At 38.2% G+C, this 19,996-nt stretch overlaps 1 protein-coding gene across 1 annotated transcript; it reads left to right on the top strand.

Annotated features, from left to right (window-relative positions):
• Positions 1–13,184: 13,184 nt before the first annotated feature.
• Positions 13,185–14,749, top strand: LOC132524411 (succinate--CoA ligase [ADP-forming] subunit beta, mitochondrial-like). Its single transcript, XM_060156240.1, is given in 2 exon segments — positions 13,185–13,290; positions 13,293–14,749. Coding segments are annotated over 2 exon segments (1,209 nt in total). The 5' UTR covers positions 13,185–13,205; the 3' UTR covers positions 14,417–14,749.
• The last annotated feature ends 5,247 nt before the right edge of the window (positions 14,750–19,996 follow it).

Raw genomic sequence — 19,996 nt, 5'->3', positions numbered from 1 at the left:
CTCATTTTATATTTAATTTGCTCTTTTTTCAAGTTTACTAAGGTGGAAACTTAGATTATTGATTTACATCTTTCTTCTCTCCAAATATATGGATTTAATGTTATAAATTTCCCTCTGGACACTCCTTCTATTGCATTCCACAAATTTGATAAGTTGTGTTTTCATTTTCATTTAATTCAAAATATTTAAAAATTTTTCCTGAGATTTACTCTTTGACCTATGTGTTATTTAGAACTATGTTGTGTAATCTCCACTTATTTTGGAGTTTTCCAGTTATCTTCCTGCTATTGATTTCTAGTTTAATTCCATTTTGGCTTTAAAGTAGACATTGCATGATTTATATTATTTTAAATTTGGTAAGTCGTGAGATTGTTTTTTCGCCAGGAAAGTAAATATTCTATGTGAGTTTGAGAAGGATATCTATTCTGATTTTGGAGGTAGTGGTCTATAGATGTTGATCATAACCAGTTGATGGATAGTGTGGTTGAGTTCAGCTATGTCTTTACTGATTTTATGTCTGCTAGGTCAATCCATTTCTGGTAGAATGGTGTTAAAATTCCCAGCTATGATAGTGGATTCATCTATTTCTTCTTGCATTTTTATCAGTGTTTGTCTCACTTTCTATCAGTAGTTTGACAATTTGTTGTTAGGCACATACACCTTAAGAGTTGTTATGGCCTCTTGGAAAATTGATTTCTTATCATTATGTAATATGTTTATCTCTGATGACTTTTCTGAAAATATGTTCTGTCTGCAATTAATATACCTACTCCTGCTTCTTTCTGAGGTATGATATATGGTATATTTTTCTTAATACATTTACTTTTAATCTGTATGTATCTTTATATTTAAAGAGGTTGTCTTGTAGATAACATATAGTTGGGTTTTCTTTTTTGATTCCCTCTGACAAATCTCTGTATTTTAACTGATGCATCTAGACTACTGATATTCAAAATGATTATTTGCATAATTGGATTAGTATCCATCATATCTCTTCCTATTTTCTATGTGTTGCCCTTGTGTTTTGTTTCCATTTTTGTCTCCAATGCTTTTTCTGCCTTTTGTGGTTTTAATTGAGTATTTTATAGGATTTCATTTTCTCCACTTTCTTAGCATATTAGTTATAATACCTTTTTTATATTTTTTAGTGGTTGCCCTAGAGTTTGTAACATACAATTACAACTAATTCAAAGAGAAATATTGTCAGATATAATTTTTAATCAGTGGAGTTTTCAAGGAACCCATATAGAATAGGAGAATTTCTGACAATTCACTCTGTGTGCTTTCTCTGCTTTGCCAGACAATGAGTTGTTTGGACCTGAGACCTCATCCAAGTCCTCCAGAGACCAGGTGACCAGTGTTACCAGCACAGCCCTAGACACAGGCTTGAAAAGCCCTCATGCATTTGCCCTTTCTACAGGGCACACATCTTGAGTTCTAGCTCACCCTGTCAGATGTCTGCTGGCTTTCATCCAGACTTTTTCATAACACACATCTCAAACAAACTGTATATATATATATATATATATATATAGAGAGAGAGAGAGAGAGAGAGAGAGAGAGAGAGAATGAAGAACAAAGATGCTAAATAAATACAAAAGAAAATAGAAAACATAATGAAAGAAATTATGCTTAGTAATATTAATAGAGAGCAGTATATATTTCAGTGCAAAAGCATTCAACAGAAAAAATTAGTTTGTATTAATAAAGTATATACTCAATAGTAAAACTATAACAATAATTAAACTTTAGCAAGCCGGTTAGAAAATCAGCAAAAGACTTTAATATACAGTTCATCTAGAAAGTAAAACATTGCAAATAACCACATCAAAAGATATTCAATTTCATTAGCCATCAGAGAATTACAAATTAAAATCATGACAATATAACACCACACACTTTTTAAATGACCAAAATAAAATATACTGACAGTGTCAAATGCTGGTGAGGATGTGGAGAAACTGGATTTTTTGTACATTGCTGGTGAAATGTAAAACAATACAGCCACTCTGGTAATCAGTGTGGTATTTTGTTTTATAAATTTAAGCCTACATTTAGTATACCACTCAGAAATCACACTAAAGGTAATTTATCCTAAGGAAATGTAAGCTATCCTAGGGAAATGTAAGCTTACATTAAAAAAAAAAACAAACCTGTACACTTAATTAGCTTTATTTTAAGTGGACAAAAACTAGAAAAAAACCCATATGTCTTTCAACAAATGAATGGATAAAAAGCCATGGCACATCCAAACAATGGAATACTACCCAGCAATAAAGTAGAAAACCATAATTTAAAAAGATACCTGCACTCAAATGTTCACTGCAGCACTATTTACAATAGCCAAGTCATGGGAGCAACCTAAATGTCCATCGACAGACAAATGGATAAAGAAGATGTGGTATGTATATATACAATGGAATATTATTCAGCCATAAAGAAGAATGAAATAATGCTCTTTGCAGTAACATGGATGTACCTAGAGATTATCATACTAAGTTAAGTAAATCAGACAGAGAAAGGCAATATTATATGATATTACTTATAGTGGAATCTTAAAAAAAAGTGATACAAATGAACTTATATACAAAACAGAAATAGACCCACAGACATAGAAAACAAACTTATGGCTACCAAAGGGGAAGCAGGGGCAGGGATAAATTAGGAGTTTGGGATTAACATATACACACTACTATATATAAAACAGATAACAAGGACCTACTGTATAGCACAGGGAACTATATTTATATTTTGTGATAACCTATAAGGGAAAAGAATCTGAAAAATTATATATATATATATATGTGTGTGTGTGTGTGTGTATGTATAACTCAATCACTTTGCTATACATCTGAAACTAACATAACATTGTAAATCAACTATACATCAATTAAAAATTAAAACCAAAACAGGTAGAATGGAAAATTTATTCATACAATAGTATGAATAGATCTCAGGGAATTATGTTGAGTGAAAAAGCCAATCTTAAAGGGTTATATATTTTATGATTCCGTTTATATAACTTTCTCTAAGTGACAAGTTAAGATAAAGAATAAATCAGTGGTTGCCAGGGGTCAAGTTTGGGGAAAGAATGCAACTATTAAAGGTTGACATGAAGGAGTTTCTGTCTAGTGATGGAAATAGTGTATCCTGATTTTGGTGATGGTTACTCAAACCGACACATGTGATAAAATTTCATGAAGTGTACACACACAAACAAAAGTGCATAAATACTGATAAATATTGAATAAAGTCTGTACCTGAGTTATTAGAAAGACACTGACATTAGTTTCTGGTTTTGACATTGTCCTATGATTTGATAAGATATTATTATTACTGGGGGAAGCTGGATAGAGGATACATTGGAACTCTAACTTTGGGAACTTTTTACATCTTAAATTACTTCAAGATAAAAAGTTATCAATGAAAACACATGGTAAACACTAGAGAGTCTAATAACCCATTTGGTATAATTGAGCATTTATTCTTTTTTAACTTGAAATATAACTGATATACATTGTATTAGTTTAAGGTGTACAACATAATGATTCAACATATTTATATATTGCAAAATGATTACCACAATAAGTTCAGTTCCCCTCACATAGTTACAAATGTTTTTCTTTAAGAATCTCAATATTTATTCTTAAGATCTCAATATTTATTCTTAATTAAAATAAGGAGGCTGGAGGGAGAAAAGGGTGAAAGGACAGAAGGAGGAAAGCAATCAGAGGAGAAGGAAGGAAGAAACTCAAATGGGAATAGAAAGAAACTATCCTTTGATAAAGATTGTCTTGTAAAACAATACCCAACATCATATTAGGACCCAGATTCTCAGTACGTAATTGGAATTTGTGAATAAATCAGGGAATTCAAGGTCAAGTGAATTTGGTTCTTATCCTAATAATGTAGTTCACTAAGTCAGTAATTATGAGAGAAACTCGACCTGAATCTTAGTTTCCTTAACTGAAATTGGCGAGAATAATACTGATATTATGAGATTGCCATGAGAATTAAAACACGTGTGGGTCCACAGTGTAGACCCACTAAGTCCTGGTACTCTAAGAGAGCATTTGAAGAAGTTCAGCTGTATAAATTTAAATTTATATGTCTCTTAAACAAATTATACTGCATTATCTAGAGAATAATTTTCCCTCTTTCTTGCTCTCTCTCTCTGCTGGTGGACTTTTCACCTTCCGCTTGTTTAATATTCAGAAAAATCTTAGATTCTAGTCATTATTTCCAGTTTACATGGAGAAAACTGAAGAACAAAGAAGTTAAATAATTTCCCCAGTATCATTGTGTTAGTAAGACAGAAAGCCAGAATTTCAACCCGGGAGCTAGTTACTTTCTACCAGATATTGAAGTGCACATATACATTCTAATGAATATCGGAAAGGTATACATTCTAAAATGATCCTAAACGCCAAAGGCTATCTCAAAACTGCACAATTAGTTGAAATCTATGTTCTTATTGTCCCGTGAAATTCATTTTTATAGTAAGGTTCCGACGTTAGTGGTATCCAGGTAGAATGGGAAAAACTTTACTTAGCAAAAGTTACTTCTTGGATTTCTCCACTGGCTGTGAATTCTTCACTTGCCAAGATTTCTTGCACTGCCCCATATTCATCTCTGCAGATGCTTCAAAGCCTTGCCTCTGAACACAGAATAGCCAGTATGGCACAGATGCTCTCTGAATACAAAGTGAGTGATTCACATGAGTCAGCGTTAATGGGAAATCAGTACTGAATCAGAGGAAAGTACCACAAGGACTCAGGATGGAGGATGGAACCGCACAGGGAGCCAGGATTAATGCAGCCAAAGGAAGATGGAGAATGAGGAGAGAACTCCTTAAAGAAGATCTTCCCGTATAAACCTTATCTCAAATCGATGGAGCATGATATTTAAATTGATTAAACATGCAAAAAAATCTCTGCAGGAGATGGCACTGCTATTTGTATTCTTCACTAACCTTTGAAATATTCCCAGAAAAACCCTCCTTCCGCTCTGCTGCTCCCAGAGTCCCACTCAGCGTACACAGGAAATTGAAAATTAATATCCAAGCAGTGTTGAGACCTGTTGAGTTTCAAAGCTGAAGTTACTGCTTAGGCTTGATGAGGAAATTACTGGCTGGAAATTTAAATGAAAAGAAGAAAAGTAGTCATAACTTATCACTGAATTTTTATCTAAGAGTAAGCAATTGTTTAGGTCTCTTTTAATTTACAAACTTAACTGTTTATTTATAGTCATCCGAAAATTTAAATATGAGGAAGAATCAGTGTCTCTTTATATGTCTCATTATTTAATTTCATCCCCAGGTCTTCAGAGTTTGCTCCTAACAGTAGGTAATTATTTGCACATAAGGACCATAAAAAAGAAGACATTTCTAGAAAAGTAGACCTGGTTTCCCATCTGTGTTTTCTTTCAGGACAAGGTTGATGGAATACTTATCTTTGCATCCTCAGAACCAAGCACAGTGCTTTGCATATTGTGTAAACTTTTTTGAAAAGTTGATTAAGGAATAAAATAAACTGTAAAATAGGCCTCACTGACTTTTATAAAGGCTGCAGAGTATTGAATACCTCAGGGACCATGTGTGCTGAATTTCCTGTTATCAATTCAGCATCACCACTGTCCTTCCCAAGGCCACCTCTGCACTGTAGAAAAGAAGACAGGAATTGTATTTTCAGTAGGATTTTGGGTTGAGTTGGCTGGTATGAGGAATTGCCTTTGGGGTGGGAGGCTGAAAGAAAGCAGAGGTCACTACTGTAGGACAGAGTCACAACTACACAAGTAGTTTCCAACACCCTTCTGGAACCAGCCATTTCCTGCTGCAGGCTGATATGTGAACAGTTGTGATCCCACCTGAGATCTTCCCAGATCCCCACTGCCCCAGCTCTTCAGACTTGGCACACACATCGAATTTCCAAATTAAAGTTATCAATACCTGGTATACCTTGACTCCAAGTCCAAGAATAGACTGTTTTCCTGAACAAACCCTGGTTCCACGGCCATTTTCATCATCAGCCTTAGAACCATAGTGCCTTGTATATTAGCACTGAAACCTCTTTAACCCCTCAGTTCCTATGAGATCTCGGAGGCCAGCTGGTGGCACCAAGACTCTTGACTCAGTCAACGGAAATCGAGCCATTCTCGAGATGAGGGACGCTCTGTGCTGTTCTCCTGCTATCTTTTCAGCTCCATCCTTCCTCTTGAACTTCCCCAACACAGTCCTCCCACAGAGAATTCTTAGGGAGAACTTTTTATACATTCAGATTTTAATGAAACATTGGCTCTTTCCATATTTATTAGAACATTTGTAGACTTCAGTGAAGAGTGAGCATTCAACAACAGGCTATGTACTAATTGGCTTGGAGGAGGCCCACACTCCTTTTTTGTTTCCAGGTCATATTTTCAACATGACTTTCAGCCTCACATTGGAAAATAAAATCCATCAAGTTGTGTTACAGTCTAGTCATCTTCCTCTTAGCTGTTGTCATCAGGAAATCCCGCCCCCAAATTCACAGGTAACATTGGCATCAGGGCGTCAGCATTTCTCTATATCTTCACAACTTCCCTCACCCCAAAGTGTAAGTACTCATTCTGGAGCACATTCAATGCCCTGTAGGTTTAAAGTCTCAATTTCCTCAATTCCAAGAGATGTTTATCTACACATCAGTGAACCACAGTCCCACAGTGGCAGGAATTCCTCATTTTCAGAAGGATTCCAACCTTAAATCTTGCAGGGCTCTCTTTGGTCACCACCATCAATAACTCCATATCTCTCACCATATTATACTCAATATGCCTCTGCTTTAACTTTAGAAAGACATCTGGTCCTCAAAGTATACTCTCTTCCCCCTCCTTTGAGTTACTTTCTGATTTGGCTGCTTTCTGGATCCAGTTTGGGCTCCCCGCCCCACCATATCTCCCACCTGGGCTGCAGTGAAGATTATAATCATAATTTCATTCTGTGCAATATCCAGCAAGATGTGAACGCTGCCCAGCAGCTTTAAGTCCACACCCAGCTCCTGTTCTCAGGCTGCTCTAGGTCACGCCTTTGGGATTTTTCTTCTCTATGTTTCTAGTGCCTAGAAAGGTTACTAACATGTGCTATGTATTCGGTGACTATTTTGCTGAATTCAATGAAGATCATTTTAACAGTTTTCTAAAAATGTTCTCTCTCCCCACTAACACTCCCACCCACACAATCTCAAGAAGATGAACTCTCCTCCTCCTATGATGAGAAAAGAGAGCTTTTTGACAGAACCCCCCAACTTCAACAACTACACATTCACATGGCAAGTATGAGTCTCAATTTAAGAAATATGTGTAGGAAAACACCAGTTTTTTTTTTGTTTTATTTTTTTCTGTAATCAACTTAATTTTGTGTTGCTGGGTGGGCAGGAACATTATTCTCAGACATTTTGAAGTCACCAGGCTCACTTGGTCTGACCTGAGTTTTAAGGCTGTGGGTGAGGTCTCTACTGCAGCCCTTGACTTCCAGGCTGGCTGGCCCTGGGACAGGTGTGGTGTCTGCCACGGCATCTTTAGCCCAGTGGGCTGCATCTCCTGCCGCAGTTGGGACCAGTGGAAGAGCTGAGAGCCCCTGCTGAGGGCTACCTTCCTGGTGGTCATTGAGCATCCCGGGTGTCCTACAGGGCAGCCCCGCTGCGCACATGTTTCTCAGAAGTTTCTTCCGTCCCTCCACCTGGGAGAATCTTTTTTAATTCTAAGCGCACCTTATTTCCTCATACACCTCTATCTTCAGTGGATCTAGGCTTTTGGAAACAGAACCCAGAATAACTTTCTTCTCAGTTTTGAAGAACAGTGAATGTTGCTTGATTAACCAGGGAAAATGAAGGGAAGAATATGTGGAAAAGGCAAAAATGAATATCTCAAAAGTAACTATATGTGGTAGTTTACCTAATAATAACTAAGCTCATCTTTCCTTCCCTTTCTTCTGCTAGAGAGATTCCGTGGTCACCATCTGTGGCCTGGCCTCACCTGGTCTCGGGATCTCTCCCTCAGCCCCACCCTGGGGGGTTGCTCATCATATGTAAGCCATTTCTCTCCCATTCCACCTACCTCTCCATTTCTACTGGATTGTTTCTTCCAACATGTTTATACTTACACAAGGACGTCCAGCTTTAAAGCAGCTTTCCTTGACCATGTCCACCCGATGCTGTGTGTCCTTTATTCCCTCTACAGCTGCATGTTCAAAAGAGAGGTTGACTTTTCCACCCTGCCTTTCTCACCACGCAGTCACCTTGACGCACTGAACTAACCTTGCCCAGGTCAGTGAGGGTGCCCTAAAGCTGCTGAGAATCTTCTATCTCTTGTTCACTTGACTTCACTAAGGTCTCTAAAATGATTAAGTACGATAAAGGACTTTTTATCACTTGACATGCTCGGCTCCATTATCAACTAAAGCAGCCGGGTCCAGATTTCTTTTCTGCATCTCTGGTCCCTTTTCCCTCAGGCTTTGCATGAGGTCTTATTTCCCTGTTCATCCCACAAGTGCTCACGTGATCCAGGGCTACAGCCACCTCTGTTTTGCTCACCATATGCTTTTCTCATACAACTTACAGACACAAGTCCAGATGGTTTTCTATAACAATATTTACTGATTGCACAATAATAGTTAAAATACTGAGAATCCCTGATGAAATCAGCTCCTCATATTCCTTTTTCATGATAATTATTTCCAACATATTTATTCCCTATCAATACTAAAGCCCATTTTCAAATTCTTTTCTTATTTTAAAAATAGTTTACATAAGTAATAATTGACTACATTTTCAAAATAAAAAAAGCAAAATCATACAGAAGTTTATAGATTAAAAATGTAAGCTCCCAATTACGATCCCTGCTTGCTCTTTTTTACTCACTCAAACTATTCCACTTACCCAGTCATTGACATTTAATGAATGACAAAAATATCTGTGCTTTTAAATACATACTATATATTTATTTATATGTGTACACTGTGTGTGTGCTGTATATGGGTTTCATAAAAGAAACCTCTCTACATACATGTCATCCTCAAAGAGGGTACAGACCTGCTGGAATTCTAATACCATAGCCTGTGATGGTGAACCAATAGAAATTTATCATTAATATGTGTTGGGTTTTGCTATATTTGCATTTCAATAGAATTGTATAATGATTTTTTTCAACTTTAAAAAGTATTTAAAAGATGTCCTATCTCTACATCTCATTGTTTAAATCCCTCCATATATAAGAAAGGAAAGTTGAGTCTAGGGCTTAGCAAAAGAATCCATACCCTTCTTAAGAAACCTGAACAAGAAAATGGAGATTGGTGTGCAGAGAGCTGGGCTGATTCCCATCAGATGTCTTGGAGGGGACCTGCTTCTGGGACCAGTTACCCTAATGCAGAAGAAACCAGGGCTCCCAGGTGTCAAGACATCTCATTGAGGATTTCCCATGGTAGAGCAAAAACAGTCATCAGGCTGACACTCAGAAAGGGGTTCCGCTGGGAGAAGCTGTGTGTCCACAGCAGACAGGCTCTCCCTGCAGGAGGATTACGGCTCCAGCTCTGTTCACCAGACTCCCCGCCTGTGCCAGGGAAACCCTGTTCTACACCAGGGAAATCCCTCCCTCAGTCTCGGCGGGAATGCTACCACTCCTGGTCCAGTGTTACCCACAGGAGGAGAAATTACTAGAAAAGCAGTCTCTGCTGTAATCCTTGGATAGTTATCATAATTAACTACTAAAGGAAAATAAAACTGCAGAAATGTCTGCTTGTTTTACTGAAAGCAGATCATAAGTAGGCTTTATTTAACAAATGCATAATTTTTGGTGTGCTTGGTGATATGACTATGATCATTGAGAGGAGCTAAGATATGAAGAATAAAGGTTGAACTTGGCTTTCCTTCTTCAGGGACACCTGGGGCTACAGATTGTTCAAGGGAGCCATAGTTTTGTATAGCCACAGGGCAGTGGCTCAGCCACAGTCCCTGCTCCTGACTGGGAGCGCCTGTGTCCAGGTATCAGGCCTTTCCATTTCTAAGCCTCAGTTTACCTCTCTGTAGAAGTGGGGTCAGGAAATGTGTGTGAGTCAGACCCAGTGCACTGTTACTCAGGATTCTATTACAAATCAATATAAAGGTTAGAAAATGGAACCTCGGAACTCGGCCAAAGTCTGTCATTTGGGGCTTAGATCTGAGTCCCATGGTATTATGTATGGACTTCTAGAATTTTCCTGGAGTAGGGCAGGGTTTTGATTTTCCCTGAGTCAGGCAGCAAGGCAAGCCTGACAGTGATGATGGTGAGGCAGCTCTGAGAACACGAGCCTTTGCCTTTGTATTAACCTGCCCAGTTGTTCCATTTAGAGCAGAAAGCCACATCTTAAATGCAGGAATGAGGCTGGAGGAAGAAAGCTGTCTGGGATCACCCTCTGAAATATGATTTCATAAGTTACAACAAGACTGAGAATAAAATGTATGAAGCAAGGGCGCAGTCTGGGGCTTTTGTATGCCCTTAGGAGTTATATGCTCGGTGGTCAGTCTGAGCCCTGCAGACAACAACCCAGTGGCTCCAGCCACTTCTCAGAACTCTGCCCTCACCCCTACCACTCTGTCCACAAGCTCAAGCCACAGCTGCCATTGTCCTTTATTCCTCCTTTTGCCTCTCCGTCTGGCTTTAGGGCTTCATATTTACTGAACCCTCGTCTGGATATATTATGACTCAGGGGTCTCATGCAGGGTTTTTTCTTTCCCTTTGTACATTGTCTCAGATCAAATGACATCTTGGAAAGCTTCTCTCCAACCTCAATCTAAATCTCTAAGTCAGAATCTCCTCCTCCCACCTTTCTCAATAATACCATGCTGCATGCTGTTGTGTTTTCCTGAAGGCACATATGGCTGCCTAAAAATGTCCCGTTTATTTATTCACTTACTTATTTATTTACATCTCCCTTCCACTAGTGTACGAGTTCCAGGAAATCATAGATTCTGTCTTGTCCAGTGCCTACTGCCTACTTAAAACAGAATCTGGCACTGAACCATAAAAGACAGAGTAGTCCTGCCTATGCAATGAGGAAGCAATGGGGAAGGGGTAATTGTTATGTAGTTATCTGTGTAAGTGATGGTGTTTATGGAGTATTTGACCTGAAAAGTTCAATAAACAATCTATGATGGTGCTGTCGGGAAGGAAGACATTTTCCTCTACCCCTAGGTTCTTGACAGATCAACAGGAGAAAATCAAGCAAAAGTTTAGTAGCATCATGGGAAAGACCAGGAAAACTCAGTAACTCACTAAAATAGCTGAAGCTCTCACCTTAAATACCATCTTTAGCTAAAGGCAACAGAAGATGTTGGGGTTAGTGGTTTGGAATTTCAAAGGGGAGGAAGGCCATTCATGTGGAGATGGAAAAGCAAAGGTTTGGAAAATAAATATTTGCTGGGCCAGGCAGAGACAAAGGGGTGCCAAGAAGAGTTTTAACAAATGGATTTTGGCAGGTTCCTTCCTGTCTACACACCTACTTCAAACTATAGTTATCCATGGGGATAGCGCCTTTCTGGGAGCAGCTCCTCTACATTCTTTTAGGCAATTAGGAGGAAGGTCAAAGTTTCTGTCTGAATCCTTTGGGACTTGATTGTTTTCAGCTCAAAATAATCTGCAGACCAAAGAGACACTCTGGGGAGGCAAGTTTTGCTCTCCTACAGTGTCAAGAGTAACATTACCTTTCTTCTGTGGTTTACCTTGGGCAACTCATTCAGTAGAAACCATCATCATGGCAAATGCTGTGGACACCACTTCATAGAACGATCACGTTTCCACAGCAATGAGATTTTAAAACTAGGTGACTGGCTGACTTAAATCTCACCAACACACAAGATGGCTTAGAAGAGAGAAGTAATAGAAAACAAATTTCTTGTAATTGCATCAATTACATCAAATCTTACAGAATGCTTTCCCCTGGGCTGTGGGAAGCACTGGTCAGAATGAAGCAAACTCTAACTTTGTTAACAGATAGAGGTCAAGTCTTAATTCCAGCCCCTCCACTTACCAGTTGAGTGACCTTAAAATAATGTCTTAACTGTTTTGATTGTCAGTGTCCTTATTAAAATGAGATGTTCATACTGCCTGCCCCATGACTGGCTTGGAGGAAATGCTCAACCCCAAACAAGCAGTGTGTGTAGTCATCTGATTTATTCTCACACCACCCTAGAGAGTAGGCAAGATCAGGTGTTATATTCAATCGATAGAGACATAGTACGTTGCAGAGGTGCCCACAGCTGAAGAGCATAGTAGCAAACCTCATACTCAATACCCTGCTCCAGTGCTGCTCTTCCCTAAAACATAATTCTATATGACCCTTTCCTTTTTTTTTTTTATTTGTTTGCATATGCATGTGAGCAAGTGTTTTTTGTTTTTTTTTTTTTTGGCAGTACGCGGGCCTCTCACTGTTGTGGCCTCTCCTGTTGCGGAGCACAGCCTCCTGATGCACAGGCTCAGCAGCCATGGCTCACGGGCCTAGCTGCTCTACGGCATGTGGGATCTTCCCGGACCGGGGCACGAACCCGTGTCCCCTGCATCGGCAGGCGGACTCCCAACCACTGCGCCACCAGGGAAGCCCGCAAGTGTGTGTTTTTTGTAATATTTTCCACATAAAAAGAATTGTGTAAATGTATCCATGAGGTCCAGAGAATAATGACAAAGAGAACAAATAAGTGTGTACCCATTAAAGAGATTGTAACCGTTACCAACTGTTCCCCACAAGCCCCCTCCCTAACTATGATCCACCTCTCTCCCTCCATTCTCCCAAGAAGAACCACCACTCTGAAATTTGTGTTTATAATGAACTGGATTTTGAATATAGTTTTCTTACATATGTATTTAACTTCAAAGTTGTATCATTTCATTATGTCATTTTTTTTTTTACTTTAAATAAATGGTAGTATACTTTATACATTTTTCCTTGAGTTGCTTTATCCCACTCAGTACTGGATTCCTGAGATCCTAGCATGTTATTGAAAATGGTAGTTCATTCTTTTTTTTTATTCTTTTGTTATTTTATTGTGAGAAAATAACACAGTAGATTTATCCATTCTACAAATGATAGATTTTGTAGTTGTTTTCAGTTCTTGTATGTATTTCCTTGTATAGCTGTGCAAAAGTTTCTTTGGGATATAAAACTTGTAGGCGGCGGTGCCCAGGAGCCTGGGTCGGACTCAGAAATGGCGGCCTCCATGTTCTACAGCCGGCTCTTGGCTGCCGCCACCCTTAGGAGCCACCGGTCCCGGACGGCGCTGCGGGCCGCTGCCCAGGTTCAAAAGATGTTGTGATAAAGGCACAAGTTTTAGCTGGTGGTAGAGGAAAAGGAACATTTGAAAGTGGCCTCAAAGGGGGAGTGAAGATAGTTTTCTCTCCAGAAGAAGCAAAAGCTGTTTCCTCACAGATGATTGGGAGAAAGTTGTTTACCAAGCAAACAGGAGAAAAGGGCAGAATATGCAATCAAGTATTGGTTTGTGAGCGAAGATATCCCAGGAGAGAATACTACTTTGCTATTACAATGGAAAGGTCATTTCAAGGTCCTGTATTGATAGGAAGTTCTCAAGGTGGTGTCAACATTGAAGATGTTGCTGCTGAGACTCCTGAGGCCATAGTTAAAGAACCTATTGATATTGTAGAAGGCATCAAAAAGGAACAAGCTGTTCGGCTTGCACAGAAGATGGGATTTCCAGCCAATATTGTGGATTCTGCAGCAGAAAACATGATTAAGCTTTACAACATTTTTCTGAAATATGATGCAACCATGGTAGAAATAAATCCAATGGTAGAGGATTCAGATGGAGCTGTGCTATGTATGGATGCAAAGATCAATTTTGATTCTAATTCAGCTTATCGCCAGAAGAAAATCTTTGACCTACAGGACTGGACCCAGGAAGATGAAAGGGACAAAGATGCAGCTAAGGCAGATCTCAACTACATTGGCCTAGATGGAAATATAGGCTGTCTAGTAAATGGTGCTGGTTTGGCAATGGCCACAATGGATATAATAAAGCTTCATGGAGGGACTCCAGCCAACTTTCTTGATGTTGGTGGTGGTGCCACAGTCCATCAAGTAACAGAAGCATTTAAACTTATCACTTCAGATAAAAAGGTACTGTCTATTCTGGTCAACATCTTCGGAGGAATCATGCGGTGTGATGTTATTGCACAGGGTATAGTCATGGCAGTAAAGGATTTGGAAATTAAAATACCTATTGTGGTACGGTTTCAAGGTACACGAGTTGATGATGCTAAGGCACTGATAGCGGACAGTGGACTTAAAATTCTTGCTTGTGATGACTTGGATGAAGCTGCTAAAATGGTTGTAAAGCTCTCTGAGATAGTGACCTTAGCCAAGCAAGCCCAGGTGGATGTGAAATTTCAGTTGCCAATCTGATTTGAGAACCCAGTGGTTGGCTGAAGATGTTAAATGTGTTATAATTGTTAAAAATATTGAGTTCTGTATTATTATTGTTCCTTTTCTCTTTAGTGTGTGAAGATTGTAATTACCATCTAGGCACAAAAACTTTTAAAAGCATTTGGTCTGCATTTAATTCTGTACAGAATGGGCTGTTTGTATAAAGAATGTGTAATGCAGTTATCTAGTTTGTTTTGTTGCAGCTTTCTTTCTCAGTTTTGCAGAATGTCACTTGCAATATGCCAGTTTATTGTTGGGTACAGCATTCTTCATTGATAAGAGTCTTATGAATGAAATAAATATGAAGACAAAGCTTTATTCTTTAGTGTCAGAAATGTATTATATCTAATAACTTGTTTCATTAGTAGAGCAGTGTATTAAAACAATGTTTATATAAGAAGTGTCTATCTTCAACACCAAATACCTAACTAAATATATCAGTCACTATTTATAAACAGACCTTTCAAACACTCCCCAGAATATTCTTTTAAGTATTTCAGGAAAGTAACTTGTGAATTATTTGAGCATTGTTTTAATCATTACAGAACATTGATATCTGCAAGTCCTCATGATCTTGTGGTATTGAGAAGAACCTGTAGGTTTGTATCATGTAAGGATATATTTACTAAGGACCTTGGCAGACAAAATTAACAATGTCAATTTAAATTAATAAAAAATCTCCCAATGTGGAAAAAAAAAAAAAAACTTGTAGACCAAAGGACATTTGTTCAATTTTCACTCAACTATTTTGTTTTAAAAATTGTTTCTAAGACTAAAGTTAGGGCAGTGAAGAAAACATACAAAAATTCCTTCCCTTATGGTGATTATATACCTGTGGGAAAGGCAAAGAGTAAACAAGACAAAAAAATAAAACATTATATTTGTCAGGATAGTCCTGGTTATGCTACTGTAGAAAATAATCCTCAAATCTTAGAGGTTTAAAAAATTAAAAATATTATTTCTTGATTCATTACATGTTCTTCAAGGGGTAGCAGGGACCTCTCTCTACCTTGTCATCTTTCTCATTTGGGGACCCAGGGTGCCCACTCTGGGTACATGTCAGGCACAGAGGAGGAGGGTGAAGAGAATGTGGCAAAAGCCACTGATGCACATCAAGCTTCTTCCCAGAACAGACACCTGTCCTTGTACCTGTGCCTCAGGCCTCAGGAAAGGCTCCTGGCCCTGCACAGAGTGTGGCTGTGAACTCCAAACACCCTGCACCTGGGAGAAAGGAGGTGATCAAACACTTGCAAGAAGTCCCAGTGACTAGCACAAATAGGGCTTATTAGATGGTTATAATCATAAGGGGAAAATGCAACAGGAATAGGACTAGCACAAAAGTACAGGACTGGAAACCTTGTTGGGGAGAGTAATGAGTTAATTACTCTCCCCTTGTTGGGGAGAGTAATGGTGATTAGAGAAGGTCTCACCAGGAAGATGACCTTGGGATAAACGACCAAAGCAGGCAAGAGATTGACTCATTGTGGAGGCATTTCCAGGGACGACCTCACTAAGGGAATCAGGGAAAGGCCTGGGCAGAAGCTAAGTGGAGTGTGCTAGGAGAGGCACGAGAAGGAGCCAGAAGTACAAGCTGAGTGAAGCTGGGGGCAGATTGGGAAAAGTCATGTGGAATTTGGCATTAACTCTAAGTTACAAAAGATTTCAGTAGAGGTATTTGAGCAGAAGAGTGACACCATCTGACATATTTTAGTAGGATGGTTGCTATGGTAAAAATAAGCTGAATAAATATTGGGGTGCATGTGTCTTTTTGAATTATGGTTTTCTTTGGATAAATGCCCAGAGTAGGATTGCAAGATCATATGTAGCTCTATTTTTAATTTTTTAAGGAACCTCCATATTGTTCTCCACAGTGGCTGTATCAATTTACATTCCCACCAACAGTGCATGAGGGTTCCCTTTTCTCCACATCCTCTCCAGTATTTATTGTTTGTAGATTTTTTGATGATGGCCATTCTGAGTGGTGTGAGGTGATACCTCATTGTAGTTTTGATTTCTTTAATAATTAATGCTGTTGAGCATCTTTTCATGTGCTTTTTGGCCATCTTATGTCTTCTTTGGAGAAAGGTCTATTTAGATCTTTGGCCCATTTTCTGATTGGGTTGTCATTGCAGCACTATCTACAATAGCCAAGACATGGAAGCAACCTAAATGTCCATCGACAGAGGAATGGATAAAGAAGATGTGGCACATATATATAATGGAATATTACTCAGCCATAAAAAAGAATTAAATAATGCTATTTGCAGCAACATGTATGGACCTAGAGATTGTCAAACAGAGTGAAGTAAGTCAGACAGAGAAAGACAAATATCATATGATATCACTTATATGTGGAATCTAAAAAAAATGGTACAAATAAACTTATTTACAAAACAGAAATAGAGTCACAGATGTAGAAAACAAAGTTATGGTTATTGGCGGGGTAGGGAGGGCAGGGATAAACTGGGAGATTGGGGTTGACATATACACATTACTATATATAAAATAGGTAATTAATAAGGACCAACTATAGAGCACAGGGAACTCTACTCAATACTCTGTAATGACCTATATGGGAAAATAATCTAAAAAAGAGTAGATATATGTGTATGTATAAATGATTCACTTTGCTGTACACCTGAAACTAACAACATTGGAAATCAACTCTACTCCAATAAATTTTTAGAAAAGAAGGTACTGAATTTTAGGGGGAGGGATGACAAAGCCAGGAACAGGGGACTAGTTAGGAGGATATTTTAATAATTTAGACAAGAGATGAGGGTAACATGAACTGTGATGGTGGAAGTTATTGTTGTGAAAAGTGGTCAGAATTAGGGGTCTGAGAGGAAGAGAGCAGTCAAGGTGCTTCAAGACATAGGCATGAGCAACGGAGGGATGGAAGGACCTCACCAGGATGGACCGCTACTTTCAACTCTGCAAGGACGGTGATGCAGTGCTGCCCAGCAGTTATTATACATCTATCCCCTAACACCTGAAGGGTGTAATTATCTCTTTTGCTCCTTATCTTAGCTAACAATATTGTTTGACTTTTTAACTTATTTTCTAAACTGGTGGGTATGAAACGTTACCGTGTTTTTTTTTTTTTAACATCTTTATTGGAGTATAATTGCTTTACAATGTTGTGTTAGTTTGTGCTGTATAACAAAGTGAATCAACTGTACATATACATATATCCCCATATCCCCTCCCTCTTGTGTCTCCCTCCCACCCTCCCTATCCCACCCCTCTAGGTGGTCAAAAAGCACTGAGCTGATCTCCCTGTGCTATGCGGCTGCTTCCCACTAGCTATCTATTTTACATTTGGTAGTGTATATATGTCCATGCCACTCTCTCACTTCGTCCCAGCTTACCCTTCCCCCTCCCCATGTCCTCAAGTCCATTCTCTATGTCTGCATCTTTATTCCTATCTTGCCCCTAGGTTCTTCAGAACTATTTTTATTATTTAGATTCCATATTTTATTTTTAATTCATAATTCCTTGATTTTTCATGAGCTTGAGTATTTTTCATATATTCATTTGATGATTGTGATTCTTTTCATCCAAAACACTGATTACTGATTCAATGCTTTTCCCTGTTTTTTTCGGATTGGGTTGTCCATTTTTATTCTTCTTCTTTTTTTTTTTTGGTCAAAATTGTTTATATGTTCAAGTGGAATTGAAAACATCTTCTAGTTTATAGCTTATGTATTCTAATTTTTCTTTTAAATTATCTAACTCTTTGTTACTGGTATATAGAAATCAATTGATTTTTAAAAAATAGTTATATCTGGTCTACCAGCAAAGCAATAGTACTAATTTAATGTTCTTTTATAGGTTTTAGGAGTTTCCTATATGTATTAATCAGAGTTCTCTAGATAAAGAGAAGCAATTGCAGATAGTTCAATTGATTGATCTATTGACTGTCAATAGATAAGTATAGAGGAGATTTCTTATTGGAATTGGAGCATCTGGTTATGGAGTCTGAGAAGTCCCATAATCTGCCTTCTGCAAGCTGGAAACCAGGAAAGCTGGTGATGTAATTTAGTCCAAGTCTAAAGGCCAGAAAATTGGGAGGCTGATGGTGTAAGCCCTGACCTGAATTAAAAACTCTGAGAAGAAGGAGCACTGATGTCCAAGGGCAGGAGAAGATGGATGTCTCAGCTCAAGTAGAGAGAATAGGTTAGCCTTTTCTTTGTCTTTTTGATTTATACAGGCCCTCAATGGATCAGATGATGCTCATTCACAATGGTGAGGATCATCTTCTTTACTCAATTCACCAATTTAAATGCTAATCTCTCTGGAGATACCATCACAGACACACTGAGAAATAATGCTTTACCAGCTATCTAGGCATCCCTTAGACCAGTCAAGTTGACACATAAAATTAACCCTCACACTATATTTATAAAATGTCATGTTAACATCAGAGTTTGCTTCCTTTTTTCCAATTCTCACAACTTTTATTTATATATTTTTTACTTTTAATACATTGCGTAGACTTCAAGTTTGGCAATACTGCTTGTTCAAGAATACTTAGTAACATCAACTGTACCATCATTTCTGCTTTACTCCATCCCCAGAAAGATGTCATAAGATTTGAAAATAAAGAATTGCAGTTAAACCTAATTTAGCTACAAAAGGTGAGATTACAGTCTATACCCAATTGTTTTCATAAGAGTATAAAAAGTTACATTCAGTGGTCAGGATACTATAGAGGTACAGACATCATACTTTACACCTTGATAATGCCCTTCATTGACACACACAGGAATAGCCCCAATCTGAGAATGGAACAAACAAAAAGAACACTTCCATGAGGTGGAAAGATAAAATGTTGAATACTTGTTTCAATCTGAGCACACATTTTTTAGTTGATTTATTAATCTCTCCAATCCTCAATCATTTGTTTAAACCTCTATTCCAATTTTATAAAACCATGAAAAGACAATGAAAGGATAATAACTAATGTGGTATGTCCATTATGCTTCCTTGCCCACTATTATACATCAGTAGCAGTGAAGTATTGGGTTGGCCAAAAAGTTCGTTTTGTTTTTAAGTAAAAATAAAGACACATTTCTCATTTTCACCAAGAACTTTATTGAACAACATATTCATCAACCGAGCGAACTTTTTGGCCAAACTAATACTACATTGATCATAGAAATATAATCAGGTGGGTCCAAGGTAACTTCCGCAAACACTATTTATTATATTTTCTTATTCTCATATTTTCTATGGTTGCTTCTGTTTCTGATAAGCACAGTCTAGATTAGAATAGTGTCAATTACTGCCAGCATACATTTGTAGCATCCTCATCTTATGTACACACACACACTCACAAACACACACACACATACACCCCTCTGTTCAGTTTAATTCTCTGGCCAGCTCTGCACAGTCTTTTGCCCTTGGAGAGTTCTATCTACCTAAAGTCATGCTCAAGTAATTCATTTTCTATTGATGTGGAGTTCAGTTTCTCACTACCTTGGTTGTTTCAGTACATGCAAGAGGACTGTGCCATCATTTATTCCATCTTCATACTATTTGATCACATACATG

Source organism: Lagenorhynchus albirostris, chromosome 8, assembly GCF_949774975.1.
Source record: "Lagenorhynchus albirostris chromosome 8, mLagAlb1.1, whole genome shotgun sequence".
NCBI classification, from domain to species: domain Eukaryota; kingdom Metazoa; phylum Chordata; class Mammalia; order Artiodactyla; family Delphinidae; genus Lagenorhynchus; species Lagenorhynchus albirostris.
Note: the sequence above shows the minus strand (reverse complement) of the source record. Positions and strands in the feature narration are given on the sequence as shown.